General features: G+C 34.2%; 6 protein-coding genes across 6 annotated transcripts; all 6 read right to left on the bottom strand.

Annotated features, from left to right (window-relative positions):
- On the bottom strand, window positions 1-1,713 carry NEPG_00654 (uncharacterized protein; the record flags this gene model as incomplete). The annotated part of the gene is made up of 1 exon (XM_013203031.1): window positions 1-1,713. A coding segment is annotated over one exon (1,713 nt), but the record flags the coding sequence as incomplete, so codon positions are not given.
- Window positions 1,714-2,537: 824 nt separating this feature from the next.
- On the bottom strand, window positions 2,538-5,069 carry NEPG_00653 (uncharacterized protein; the record flags this gene model as incomplete). The annotated part of the gene is made up of 1 exon (XM_013203030.1): window positions 2,538-5,069. One exon carries the CDS (start codon window positions 5,067-5,069, stop codon window positions 2,625-2,627), a length of 2,445 nt encoding a protein of 814 aa, XP_013058484.1. The 3' UTR covers window positions 2,538-2,624.
- A 919-nt stretch (window positions 5,070-5,988) lies between these two features.
- Window positions 5,989-8,157, bottom strand: NEPG_00652 (uncharacterized protein; the record flags this gene model as incomplete). The annotated part of the gene is made up of 1 exon (XM_013203029.1): window positions 5,989-8,157. The coding sequence occupies one exon, from the start codon at window positions 8,155-8,157 to the stop codon at window positions 5,989-5,991; it is 2,169 nt and encodes a 722-aa protein (XP_013058483.1).
- A 469-nt stretch (window positions 8,158-8,626) lies between these two features.
- NEPG_00651 (uncharacterized protein) lies at window positions 8,627-11,559 on the bottom strand (the record flags this gene model as incomplete). The annotated part of the gene is made up of 1 exon (XM_013203028.1): window positions 8,627-11,559. One exon carries the CDS (start codon window positions 11,557-11,559, stop codon window positions 8,635-8,637), a length of 2,925 nt encoding a protein of 974 aa, XP_013058482.1. The 3' UTR covers window positions 8,627-8,634.
- Window positions 11,560-11,899: 340 nt separating this feature from the next.
- On the bottom strand, window positions 11,900-12,157 carry NEPG_00650 (uncharacterized protein; the record flags this gene model as incomplete). The annotated part of the gene is made up of 1 exon (XM_013203027.1): window positions 11,900-12,157. One exon carries the CDS (start codon window positions 12,155-12,157, stop codon window positions 11,900-11,902), a length of 258 nt encoding a protein of 85 aa, XP_013058481.1.
- NEPG_00649 (uncharacterized protein) lies at window positions 12,158-13,122 on the bottom strand. The gene has a single exon (XM_013203026.1). The coding sequence runs from the start codon at window positions 13,081-13,083 to the stop codon at window positions 12,190-12,192; it is 894 nt and encodes a 297-aa protein (XP_013058480.1). The 5' UTR covers window positions 13,084-13,122; the 3' UTR covers window positions 12,158-12,189.
- Window positions 13,123-13,301: the final 179 nt, after the last annotated feature.

Here is a 13,301-nt window from a genome sequence, read left to right as displayed (position 1 = left end):
GTTTTTTAATAAGCTTAATGAGGAATGCCCAGAATCTATTCCTACTAATATTTCATTTTTTTTCTCATTGAAAGTATATATTAGCTTAAACTTACCAAATAAGTCCATCTTTTTATCTTTTCGTGTACCTACTGTGAATTCGTCACACTCTACTTTAAGATTCTTGTTATTTGATAGCTCCTTGAATATTTTAGTCAAGCTTTCTTCTATATCAAGCTTATCATTAATCTTCTTATTAGAAAGAAGTTCTTCTATATGCTCAATTTCTTTAACTACTTCTTCTTTACTTCCAGTTATATTCGATAAAACATAGAGAATATTCAACAAACTGCTGTCCAGCTCATTCGTCTTCTCCTTTAAGTAAAGAATCTTGTCATTCTTCAAGTCTGCCACTACTCTACACCAATCTTCGTGCATTTCATAGTCAGTGGCTTCTCTTGGCTCAGAATACTTTTTAAAGAATTCTTTCAGTGGCTTAGTTTCTTCATTGTCGGGTAGATGGTCTGTATTGTACTTCTTTTTATTTGGATCATATACTAAACAGCACACTAGTCCTAGCAGAGCAGTTTCTACACAATTGGAGTACTTTCTGCTTTCATCGTTTATGAATTCGTTCTTTTCCCGGTCATATGCTTTAACCCTATCATAGGACGGAAGCTGTGATGAATCCATGAATGGAAATATTCTATACTTGTCTATTGTATCCTTAAGATCGCAAATAATCTTAGTGTGGTCGATTTTACTTTTCCGTGCACTTTCTTGTATAAAGCACTTGTTAAATACTCTTTTGTATGACTTTTTTTTATTTTTTGAAATAGATTTATTGTCATTTACTATCTGGTCATTCAAGAGAGTATATACAGCATTTACAAACTCAATATACTTTTCTTTTGTGTCAATAAACTCGTATATGTACGACTGAATAAGGAACTGCACGGTACTTAAGAACTTTCCTTCCATGAACTGCTCATATGTAGTTGGCTCAGTGTAGCCTTCTTTTTGTATGTAAGTTATTGCATCTCCTGCATAGTGTTTCATAAAGTTAATAAGTTTAACTGTTTCTGTGTGGTAAGTTTTAATTTTTTCTTCTGAATTTTTCTTGTTTACATAAAGTACTAGGCTCTGGTCAATATATGCAGTTTCTCCGTTAACACTTTTCAGAACAAGTTTTTTCTCTTTTTTCTTTTCTTCTATAGCAATAGGAATATCCACCTGCTCAGACAGGAGGAAAAGGGCTGCCAGGATGTTCATACTCTGTGGCTGCACTTCATCTTTTAGCAGAAAAGAAGTGGGTGCATCCAGTCTTCCTGCTATGATGGAAAGTGCACCATCCGCGCATGGAAACATATTGATTAGATGTGTATGAAATCTAAGAAAATAATCATTCTTTGCTTTAAATTTTTGCGGGTCATATATATCATCATACGCTTTGTCATTGACTGGCTTTCTTTCGTATTCATAAAATAATCTGCCTTGTTTATATGTTTTTTTCAAATTATACATCGTGTTTATTTCGTATGCATATAATCGTTTGTTATGTATATATTCGCACTTGCGCATAATGTCTGCTCTGGATGGACTAAGTGATCCATCTGGATTTATTACCAAGTTGCCTTCTTTACTAATAATTTTGGTTTCTTCTATTATCTTTATATCACTCAACTCAACTCTTGCACATATCGTGTACATCATCACTAGTAGCTTTATAATCATACTATTGTTCATCCTGGAAATAAATTTAAAAATATATATATTTTGTTTTTAATAACTCCGTGCTATCTTTACTATTGATTGGTCAATGCATAATAAACACTTATGGGCGTGCCTGATTGCATATATAACCCGAATATAACCCGAATGGTTACTTATTGCAATTCATACCATCTCCTATTTAAATGCTCATCTAATTTATTCCAGTTATACTACAATAAGTATTGTAAATAAAATAAAACCACAAAATAAAAATTATTTTAATTCTTATAGTGTATATACTCTCTAGCAGTAGAATATGTAAAGGATAGATTATTTTAAATTTATTTATAGGGCATTCTATTACAAAAATAACATAATAAACCATATAAACAGTAATGTAACACAGTATACATCAAATAACAAATGGCATCTTATTCGGGTTATTCAGATCATAGTAATATATGTGTATGCATCATTCATGGCATAACCCGAATTACCGAGATAATAAATGATTGATCAAATCAACTTCGCCTAATTAATTAGTCACTATTTGAATGGTCATTATTTGATTGGTATGTTTCATAGTATAGCAGTATTTACTGATTTACTCACGAAATATACCACCATTGCTGCTCTGCTACATAGCCAAGATAGAAAAGAGAGTGGAGGGGAAGAGCTCGGATTAGATAGTCACAAATTGATATACTGATTCAGTGATCACAAGCTTTTGTTTTGACGGAATCACCGCACGAGCTGGCGCACAGAAGGATCGCTCTCGTAGGCCCATGCCTGAGTAATGGTGCCGCCATGTAAAATATAGTCTAAATTAGAATTTTGAATTTTTGGGTAGTATTAAGTATTTATTTAATGGTATGAATGCAGGCCGGAAATTAAACAAACATAAAAATAGCATAATGACACTTTCTAAGAAATCAACTTGCGGCATTTGAAGTACTTGGCTGTAAATTGTTGTTTGATGGCGTATCCGTAGAAACATCCTGTTCTACCCAAGGATACCAATTTTTATACTCGCCATCATAAATACCACTGGATTGAAATTTTTCCTTTAATATGTATTCGTTAATTGGAACACTTCCTATAAGGTTTCTTGTAAACTGCACCATAGGATTGTTTTTACCTATTATGTTTCTATAAGATTCAGTATAACTTCGGTGTTTTTCCAAAAATATTTTAGTTATTTCATACTTGTAATGCAGGGTCTCTAGATTACCACACAGTAGTAGGCCGTTTGGATTAGTGTGCTCACTGTTTAAAATATACTGTATCCTTTTAATGAATCTATATTTACCTTTAATTGCATACGAGATTTTGTCCAGATATAGATTCGCGTATTGTCTCATAATGCATCCAATGTAATTCTTTGATTTCATGTATATCTTTTTTATATCATATAATGTTTTTTCGGCAGCACCAGCACCATTTCTTAGCATATTTCCGGAAACCTTATATTTTATATAGCCATTATGATTTTGATCATAACTACTACTACACTCATCCATCTTTATTTCAATAGAATCTGGGTCTTTCTCCTTCTTTTTATATATAATCTGAAAAGGCGATTTCGGATCGATACCTATATCCGTTATTTTATTTTCTAATTGTTTTGTAAAAATGTTATTACACCATATTTTAATTTCCTTGTTTTTTGAGAGAGAGATCCATATTTTTTTTACACCCATTAAAAGCTTATTTTTATCTGGATCGGAATCTTTATTCCAGTTATTTATAATAATTTTTATAGATTCAATATTTTCATTAATTTTAGTGTCATTCTCAGCTGCTATTTCTCTCATGATATATATCATGTTTAGTATACCAAATTGAATTTTATTTCTGCTGTCAGATGAATATAAACGGTAGGAAATATCTTTATTAGGCAGGTCCTCTACAACCCTGTGCCATTCTCTGTGCATAGTATAGTCCATGATCTGTAATGGGTCGCTATACTTAGCAAAGAATCTCTTTAGTTCTTTCGATGGATTAGGCATGTGGCTTATATCGTACCTCCCAGTCCTAGAATCAAATGCAAATAAAAAGAACAGGCATAGAAGAGCAGGCTCAACAACAATATCATTCTCGTACACTTTATCATTAACAAACTCGTCTGTTTTTCGATTATATGGTGGCATATATTCCTGTAAAAAGACATCATGGCTGTCTGAAGAATCATCATTAAAAATAGGTAATTTTTCACTCTCAACATATGGTATCGGCTGTAGTTCATCATTCAATTTATGTTCAACCAATCTAAAATGCTTAATATATTTCACTTTGCTATGCAGCTCGGCTGAGTCCTGTTTAATGAATAGACTGTCAAACACCTCCTGTGCTTTCTTTCCTGTCTTCATGCTTATATTCTCACTCTTCTTCTCATCTTTGTTTAGTATTCGTTCAGTAATTAATTCATACACCGCTCTTACAAACTCTTCATACATCTCCACACTGTCTATATACTCAAAGAAGTACGACTGTACGAGGAACTTCGGATTGCACAGAAAATTCCCCTTTAAGAACTCTTCATATGCAGTAGGCATTGAGAACTCTTCTGGCACTTTTAAGCAGTAAGATGAATTGGTGGTGGCAATACTCTTGAAGAAGCTCACTATCTCTTCTGTTTTCTTTTGAGGCGTTCTCTCTACAGTCTTCCCTTCTTTGTTTTTTTTCTTTATATTCATATGCAAGTTGATGTGAAATCCTTCTCTTCTGCTTATTTTTCTCTTCTCTAACTCATCATATTCAGAACTAATATTCCTATCCTCTTCTTCTTTTGGTCTCTTTACTTTTTTCTTCTTTAGAATAAGTATTTTATTTTTATTCACTTTACTCTCCACTATTCTAATAGGAATATTTATCCCTTCCGAGAGAAGAAATAAAGAAGCAAGAATATATAAACTATCTGACTTGTTTTCATGCCTTCTTAAGAACCGAGTGAATGAGTCTGGGCTCTCTGACTCAATAGATAAATATCTATCTTCTGATGGAAACATATTAATCAGCTGCTGTGTGAATGCCTGCATGTATTCACTAGACTCCTTGAGTATAGTAGACCCATACCCTCCAACTTGGTCTCCACTCCCATCTATGGCATGTAGATATCCCCGTAAGTTCTTTATATACCCACATCTCTCCATGATGCACTGATAGAATGGAGAAAGCCCGCCTTGTGGGTGTATTGCTACTAAGCTGTCTTTATCGCCTAGTTCCATTTTCTGTATAGTACTAGCGTCTCTTGTTTCTATCTTTGCATATATACTGTGTGTCATCAGTAATAGTATTATAAGTATATTATTCTTATTTAATATGTTTCTTATTATACGTATATTATTCTTCTTTAATATATTGTCTCTCTCTTTCATATTTAAATTCGGGTTAAAATTATTTTTCTTTTATACTGTTGCCAACAAATTAAAACCAAGATAATATTTTATTAAACTAATTATTAATATATAGCCCCTTGGCAACATATACTTTAAAATAGAATTAACTTGATAATAATCCTGTTCTACTATTTTAATTCTTTGTAAAAAAACAACTAATTTACTCTCTTAAATTATCCCTGCAGTATATATATTCTGCATAAAATAAAATTTACATGAATTAAATTACTCTTATTATTAGCATAGAACATCAAATCTTTAAATATAATTATATTCTGACTGCAAATAAGTGCTTTGTCATATCACACCTTCTTTTCTTATTCTGTGTCTTATTATGTGTGTTTCCTTGCCTTTACTTGTGATATTCTACATTTATATACTCCATTATCCTTTTTTCTTCTTTTCTTCTTTTCTTCTTCTATTTTATTTTTAAATATAAACTGCTTCTAAATAAATCCATTCATGTTATTATTAGCAGTACTATACACTTTATTTTAAAAGTAAAATATTTATTTACAGAACATAAAGAACAAACAATTTATACTTAAATACACTAAAATACCATACAGAACAACAGAAGAAATCAACATAAACAGTATAAAGCATAGAACATAAACTGATTATTAAAGACATGTCAAATTAAATTTAGAATATATGATACTTTCAACCCATTAGAATTTAGAGAAATACTGCTGTGTTATATGAACTAGTTATGATTTATTAAAAATGAATATTATTTTGTCTTGTCTTGCATTAAATTAAAATTATTTATCACTCTAGGAAGTACTCTGCCCGAATGAAATTTGCATTTATTTATTTATAGAATAAGCTATGCCAGCCAATATTAATATATACAGAAAGAGAGAAAATAGATAGAAGAAAAATATATTAGTATATTTTAATCAGATGACTTATCAGTAAATGCATGGCTTCTAGAAGCAGGAATATCATCAGTGAATTCAAGCCTATTTTCTTTTCTTATAAGTTTGTAGTTAAATCTGATTGGGTGCATGTTTTTAATCTGGGAAGTATAGAACTGTAAATTAATTGCATCTTCTCTGCTTTTTGGCACAGTGCTGTTGTTTTCAGTGAAAATAATATTATTTAGGATCATCTCTGAAAGACGCGGCATGTTCTTATTAAGCATAGCAATCCTATAAATATTCATTGGGATTAGAGTGTCTGGGGATAGTATGTACAGTCTGTCAACCGGATTATAGCTTGCATACTCAGCTATTTGTTCAGAAAATACATCGATTGTTTTGTTCTCTCCCATGCCTTTAAACTGGCTCACATACTCTATTTCGTTAATGGTTTTAAGATGTAAAAATGGGAAAACAGTCTGCTTGATGCATAAAGCTGCAGAGCTGTCATCAGAAGTGGCAGACTTGACATTGATGCTAAGACAGCGCTGCTGTGCATCAAGAAGGAATAAAACCGTAATTGAATTTGCAAAGGGTTCTAACAGCACGCAGTTTAATTCAATGCACAGAGTGTATATACACTCCTTCCATGGTTCTATTTTGCACAGTCCTAGGGCTGTATACAGCGTGCTGTCTACATGAATGCTGATAGGAGAAATGTACTCTCCAATAGTTCTGTTTTGTTCCTCCAGGGTTTTCAGGCCGTTTAGTGAATTCGCACTTAAACGGGAATGCCCGCCTGCGTTAGCATCTGGATTAAAACATATAGGATTTTGTTTAACTTCATCTGAGTCTTCTTCATCTGAAGCCTCTTCTGAGTAAGAATAGAAAACCCGGCACATATCCAGCTCTTGAAGCATGTGCGCACGCTTGAGGAACGCAAAGTCTGGTGGCCTATTGAAAACTATGTCATTAAGATAGAATGTGTGCATATTTTCAAGGCTTTTTATGTTGTTTAGTTCATCCGTGTTCATATATTTAATCTTTCCTATATCTATTTCTCTAAAGTTGTGGCAATGGGCTGCTCCCCTCAGTATACAATTTACATACTCAGCTTTAATAGAATGTATTTTAAATTTTTCTATGGTGTATGGCAGAGTCAGATTAGTATCTGGATCACCTTCAAACTTAACACGGTCAAAGCAGAGCTCTCTCATGTTTGTGCAGTCTCTTAATAGGTTGAGTGTGCTGATGTGAATTTCTGTCTTAACCAGCAAAAGCTTTTCTATGGAAAAGAATAGTGTATAGTCATCAAATACATTCTTGTTTAGTAAAAATTCAAACTCAACAAGCACCAAACGGTCTATATGCGCCTTGCACGCATTGAAATATGACAGCAGTGCATATCTGACTATTTCGCTGTCGTGGGATGGGCACGTAATAGTAACAGTATCAATAGTGCTGGAATCGTTTGTATCCTCGTTTATGCCGATTCCTTCACTGCACGCTTGCAGTACTTCCCATAGTGTTTTTTCCTCTGTTTTTCCAGAGACTCTAGTGCTTCTAATTACAACTTCATCCTTTTCACGAAACATGTGCATGACTACACTGGGGTTAAAGAAAGTATCACAGGTATTCAGTTTCGGGACAATTGATCGGATAATGTCCATTAGGCGGAATACTTTATCAATGTATGCATAACCTTCTGGTTCAATGCCGGGTTCTGGGGTTTTTATTCTGTCTCTGGTAAACGAGAAAAGAGTCAGATTGTCAAAGCAGTCATATATTTCCTTCCCATTCTGTTTTGAGAAAGCATCCTTTTCTTGCGCAATGGCTATATCGGGCTCTTCTTGCAGCTGGCCAAACCCTTCTACACAATAGAATGCATCTGACTCAGCAGCCATGCGATTGAATAACGTATTTTTTTTGAGAGCCGATAGATAGTCTATTGTTTTAATCCGGGGTGTGGTAGACGTGTGTGCATTATCTGTGTCCGAGCACATAGAATCTCTTTCGGGTGCAGGAGAAGGTGTGCTGTTTGAACTCTCTTCATCTGATTCTGCGCGTACATACACACCTCTAGATATCCAGGTATATTCTTTTTTACTTTGACTGCACGATATATGCGCCCATATGGCAATTAGTATAGTGAGTGCTTCTATATAGCTAGGTAACAGCAGTGCTCTTGTGTTTTTCTTTTTCATTAAAAATTTAAATACCTTAGATATTTTTATAGCTCTAATAAAACTACTAGTCCTTAAAGCATTGTAATTGCTTTGTATACACGTGTGTAAACCACTAAAATATCCGAAGCAGCATAAACAGCCCGAGTTGGCATTATTGAAGCATACCCAAAGCAATAAATTAGATCATAATCTTGTGGCTAAGAGATTAAATGCCTTTCAGAGTGAGTTATATAGATTAATTATTGAGTTTATCAGATTTGATTCCACAACCAATAAATACCCGGCCCGAGCAGTCTGTTTATATTTAAAGCACTTAGTGTTTGTTAAGTCTGTTTAAGCAAAGCTCAAATGCATTGATAAATGTGCATAGGCTGCCTTAAGCCGTTAAGCCAGAATATTCATTACTTGTCTACCAAGAGTGTGTACGAAGAATAAAAATAATAATTTTATGCTTATAAATCCTTGCACGAATTGCCTCTTAATATATAGATCTGTTTATTTTTCGATTGTCCCATCCAAATGGTCAGAAGACAAATTATTGCGTGCAGAAGAACTTAATAACCCCTCTACAGCGCTCAAAACCATCTTATATTTGGCTTCTCTGGATTCTAGGACACATACATGCTTATCATCCTCCGCAGTTAACAGCGCCTCTTTGTTTTTCGCCATAAAATGCACGGTTTTATTCAAAGCCGAATCAATGAAATCAGAGATAAAAAACAATTTAATACTTTCCGTCAGATCTTCTGGCAGTATGCAATCATATATAACTTTGGTAAATGCCAGAGGAATTTCGTTATACCAGCAACTTATGCGAATAAGCCAGGATAAACAAATTATGCTTACGTTGAACTTGCGTAGATTGCACATTTGCATTTGGCTTATAATAGCTTTTGTATTTTGGATTGTTTCAGTCTCTTTTCCACTTATAGACAATTCATTAATTATAATTGCAAATATATAAAATGACCCGAAAAACAAGTATTTGTTGTTGCACGTATACAGCCGATTGTATAGTGCCACAAGCTGGCTAGTGGCTAAGGAGTCGCCAGATGAACACATTGAGTCGAACTGCTCTTTTACAATAGAAAAATAATTGGCATAAGCACAGTCCTTCTCTATGTAACCCGAATTTCTGGGATAGCACTTTTCATAGTTCTCATTGTATATGTATAGCCGCATAAAAGGAGAATTTTCAGAATCTACAGTAGAGGAAGCCCCAATGGCAAGACTTCTAGTGAATTTTATCATGTTATTATCGTAAACTACGTTATTTCTTTCATTGGAGTGCATTAAAACCAGCTCAACAATTTTCGACTTAAGGGCCTTATTATCCAAACTTCCATAGAGCATTAGACTATTTGGAGAGCACGGCTTGCCATTTAATACTCTACTTATTACATCCTCATAGCTAGCCTTTTTGCCCTTTGAGTATGCAAGTTTGTTTTGTTTAATGTATAAATATTGGCTTACTATCCAATCAATGTAGCGCGTAGAAGAACTAGTCATTGTTTTCATCCTCTGCAGGTCTTGCTCAACAGGAGCAGCATCTGCATACTGCTTGTCATTTTTTTTGTAATCTATCTTAAACTCGCGGTAGTTGTCTATGCTTAGATTAAACATGATATAATTATCAGGCGCATTTAGAAAGTCCAAGAAATATGTAATACTAAGCTCAGTTTCCAAGAATGGAACTAGGTCATATGTATTTTGATATATAAAGCTGGGCTGATACTTATCACCGGATACGCGTATGCGGTTTTTAGTTTTAAATGATTGAAGTATCTCTTCTATGTACATTTTTAAATCAAGGAATATTGATTCTATCGCACTGTAATTTAGGGCATTTTTTATTAAATACTCCACTGCGTCCTCTAGATAGCAAATTCTGCTTTTAAAATTGCTGGGTGTCCCAATCAATGCTTCTATGCCATACAGTAGGTTTATTATACCAAGCTTGGCATTTGGATTGAATTTTGTGAGGGTTTCGTCAGCTTTTTTTGTAGTGTGTAAATTGCTTATAACCTTGCACCAGTCTAGATACGCACTGTCGTCTATAAGATCTGTTGGGCGCCGGTACTTTCTTAAAAAATCTTTTAGATCAGTGCTTGGGCTAGGTAGGTTTTTTGTGGTATATTCTTTTGTGATTGGGTCAAAAGAAAAACAGCATATTATCCCGAGAAGCATATTCACGGTGTGGTTCTTGTATTTTATTCTACTAATAGAATCGATCTGGCTCTTACTTTTTTCTGACCCATCTCTATTTAAATTATTAAAATAGAAATTTTCTATTAAAGGCATGTTTTCCTGGTTAGTATTCCATTTAGACTCAAATTTATATAATTCATTAAATATTTTCATTTTTTTAGATAATTCACATGATGTCCCACTAATGAATAGACTGTCAAACACCTCCTGTGCTTTCTTTCCTGTCTCCATACATACACTCTCACTCTTCTTCTCATCTTTGTTTGATATTTGTTCAGTAATTAATTCATACACCACTCTTACAAACTCTCTATACATCTCCACACTGTCTATATACTCAAAGAAGTACGACTGTATAAGGAACTTCGGATTGCACAGAAAATTCCCCTTTAAGAACTCTTCATATGTAGTAGGCATTGAGAACTCTTCTGGCACTTTTAAGCAGTAAGATGAATTGGTGGTGGCAATACTCTTGAAGAAGCTCACTATCTCTTCTGTTTTCTTCTGATATACTAGATCGGCAGCATTGCCCCTTTCTTCTTCTTTGCCCTTTATATTCATGCTTAGGTTGATGTGGAATCCTTCTTTTAGTTTTTTTCTTTTTTCTTCTGACTCAGCAGTACTATCCTTTTCTGGGCTCTCTGTTTCTTTCTTTTTTAAAACAAGCATTTTATTTTTGTTCTCTTTATCCTCTACTATTTCAATAGGAATACCTATCCCTTCAGAAAGAAGAAGTAAAGAAGCAAGAACATATAAACTACATGACGCGTCCTTGTACTCTCTCAGAAATCGAGTGAATGAGTCACTCTTCTCTGACTCAATAGATAAATGCATGCCTTCTGATGGAAACATATTAATTAATTGTTGTGTGAATGCTTGCATGTAGTCATTGTCAATATCATCGTATATAGTAGACCCAAACGTTTCATCTTTAATATTATAATTATCTACTGTAAATAAGTACCTACGTAAGTTCTGTATAAACATATTCTTGCGCATTGCATCCTGAAGCAGTGGGGAAAGCCCTCCTTCTGGATGCATTGCCATGCCATTTTCTAAATGTTTTTGCATTGAATACGCTGCATCTAATTCTATCACTGCACGTACACCGCAGATTGTCATTGTCATTAACAGCACCATAATGTTTTTATGCTTCAATATACTTCTTGCCATAAGCACGTTCTCTCTGAACGTTCTGTGTCTTTCTTCCATATCTAAGAATTATAGTAAAATTATTTTTCTTTTATATTTTGCATAGTAATACTTCGATCTACAAAAGAATGCTTATTGCGATTCTGTATTTCACATAGAGTTATTTTATTCAAACTAGCTATGTACAATAACGCTATTATACTGCTTGTGTTCATTGAGAGTAATTTTTACCGTATATAAGCCAATAAAGCATAACTTGTAATGCTCAAATGCCAAAGAATATCAATGTATATAGAGCTCTTAATAGAAAACAGCTTGTTGATAAGAGCTCTTATCAAATTTTCGATTTCATATTTTTTTGATTTTGAATGGCACAGTCAATATATAACAAGAACCAGGTTTATAAGAAACAGCTTAATATATAACCCGAATATACAGCCATTCTTAAAATCAAAAGAAAGAAATACAGAATCAATGTGTTTCTATTTAAATACAGCGCGCACGGATAGATCATTAGAGAGACCAGTCGAAATATCCCTAAATCCGACTGTGTTGATCGATTAGCACGCGTATCCAATACAAAATACTCAAATTTGTATAAGCAAGTACATAATTTATTTAATGGAAAGTTTACTTTTTTAGTTTCAGTAGACTGCATTCTGGCTTTTTACATCAAATAAATACTAGCAATTATCCCTCGAATTTCTTTAGATAGGGAAGACATTTTATAATGGCCATTTCATCTGTGCTCTTTAAGTATGAAGGCACAATAGACGCAGGCCGACTATCTGGCCTTTCCTCTGCACCTTGCTCTGAAGACGGGTTTGTTTGGTTCTCTTGTGCATATAGCCCGAAATCTGTCTCTTCTGTTCCTATGTAAAAATGCGGTCTGGCCGCAGACCCGGCGCTTGGCTGGGCACCTGTGCCTTCCTCTGCACTTCTGTTCTGGGCATCTTCTTCTTTGCTATGGCATGCAGCAGTCTTCTCCCTCTCTTCATTTAGAGCACCTGGGCAGGCCGGGCCTGGCACCTGGTCTGAATTACTTAGGGGTGTTTTTATATTTTCTTTTATTTCCTCAGTATTCTCTGCCTGTGCTGTTTCTTGAATGGCTGCTTCTGATTCGTTGTGTGGCGCCACATCTGCTCTCTCCTGCAAATTGCCTGTTGATTTGGATCTTTTTAATTCGTCTGTACTGTGTTCTGTGTGCTTAATATCTGCAGCCTGTCTTTTTGAATTATCTGCAATTTTATTTTTATCTACTTTATTTTTATCTACTTTATTTTTATCTACTGGGCTCTGTGGATTCTTTATTAAAAATGCAGGTTCATGCAAACACGTCGGCCTGTCTGCCAGTAAAGTTCTCTCTGCATCTGCCGCAGTGCATTCTTGCGATGTATTTAATTCTGTTTCCTCTGCATTCCGCATATCACTAAAGTTCATATCTTCTGTGCTGCCATCGCCTATGCTCTCTGGGCTGTAATACATGGAGAGAGCAACTGTTGAAAACAGAATAAAAACAACGCCGTATATAAACTTCATCATTTTAGGGTATAGCTTGGGCCTTTTATCGAAAATCCACAACATACTTTTGGAAAAGTAAAAATTTATAAATATATACTTTAGAATAATTTAAATCTGATTTAGATTGTTTCTAGATATTCTAAATCTTAATAATAAAAAAGAAAATTCATGTTGACTAATATCTGGCTATGTTCTAGCACCTGCTGCAAACAACACAGCAATGATTTTTTCAAATTATAAATATATGCTTGGAATAGCCATGGATAGCCATGATTCATCTT

The sequence above is a fragment of the Nematocida parisii genome (genome assembly GCF_000250985.1).
Source record: "Nematocida parisii ERTm1 unplaced genomic scaffold supercont1.1, whole genome shotgun sequence".
NCBI classification, from domain to species: Eukaryota; Fungi; Microsporidia; genus Nematocida; species Nematocida parisii.
Note: the sequence above shows the minus strand (reverse complement) of the source record. Positions and strands in the feature narration are given on the sequence as shown.

Bases quoted from the DNA above. Each gene is read 5' to 3' on its own strand.
- NEPG_00649 (XM_013203026.1), bottom strand. From the start codon at position 13,083: ATGTTGTGGATTTTCGATAAAAGGCCCAAGCTATACCCTAAAATGATG.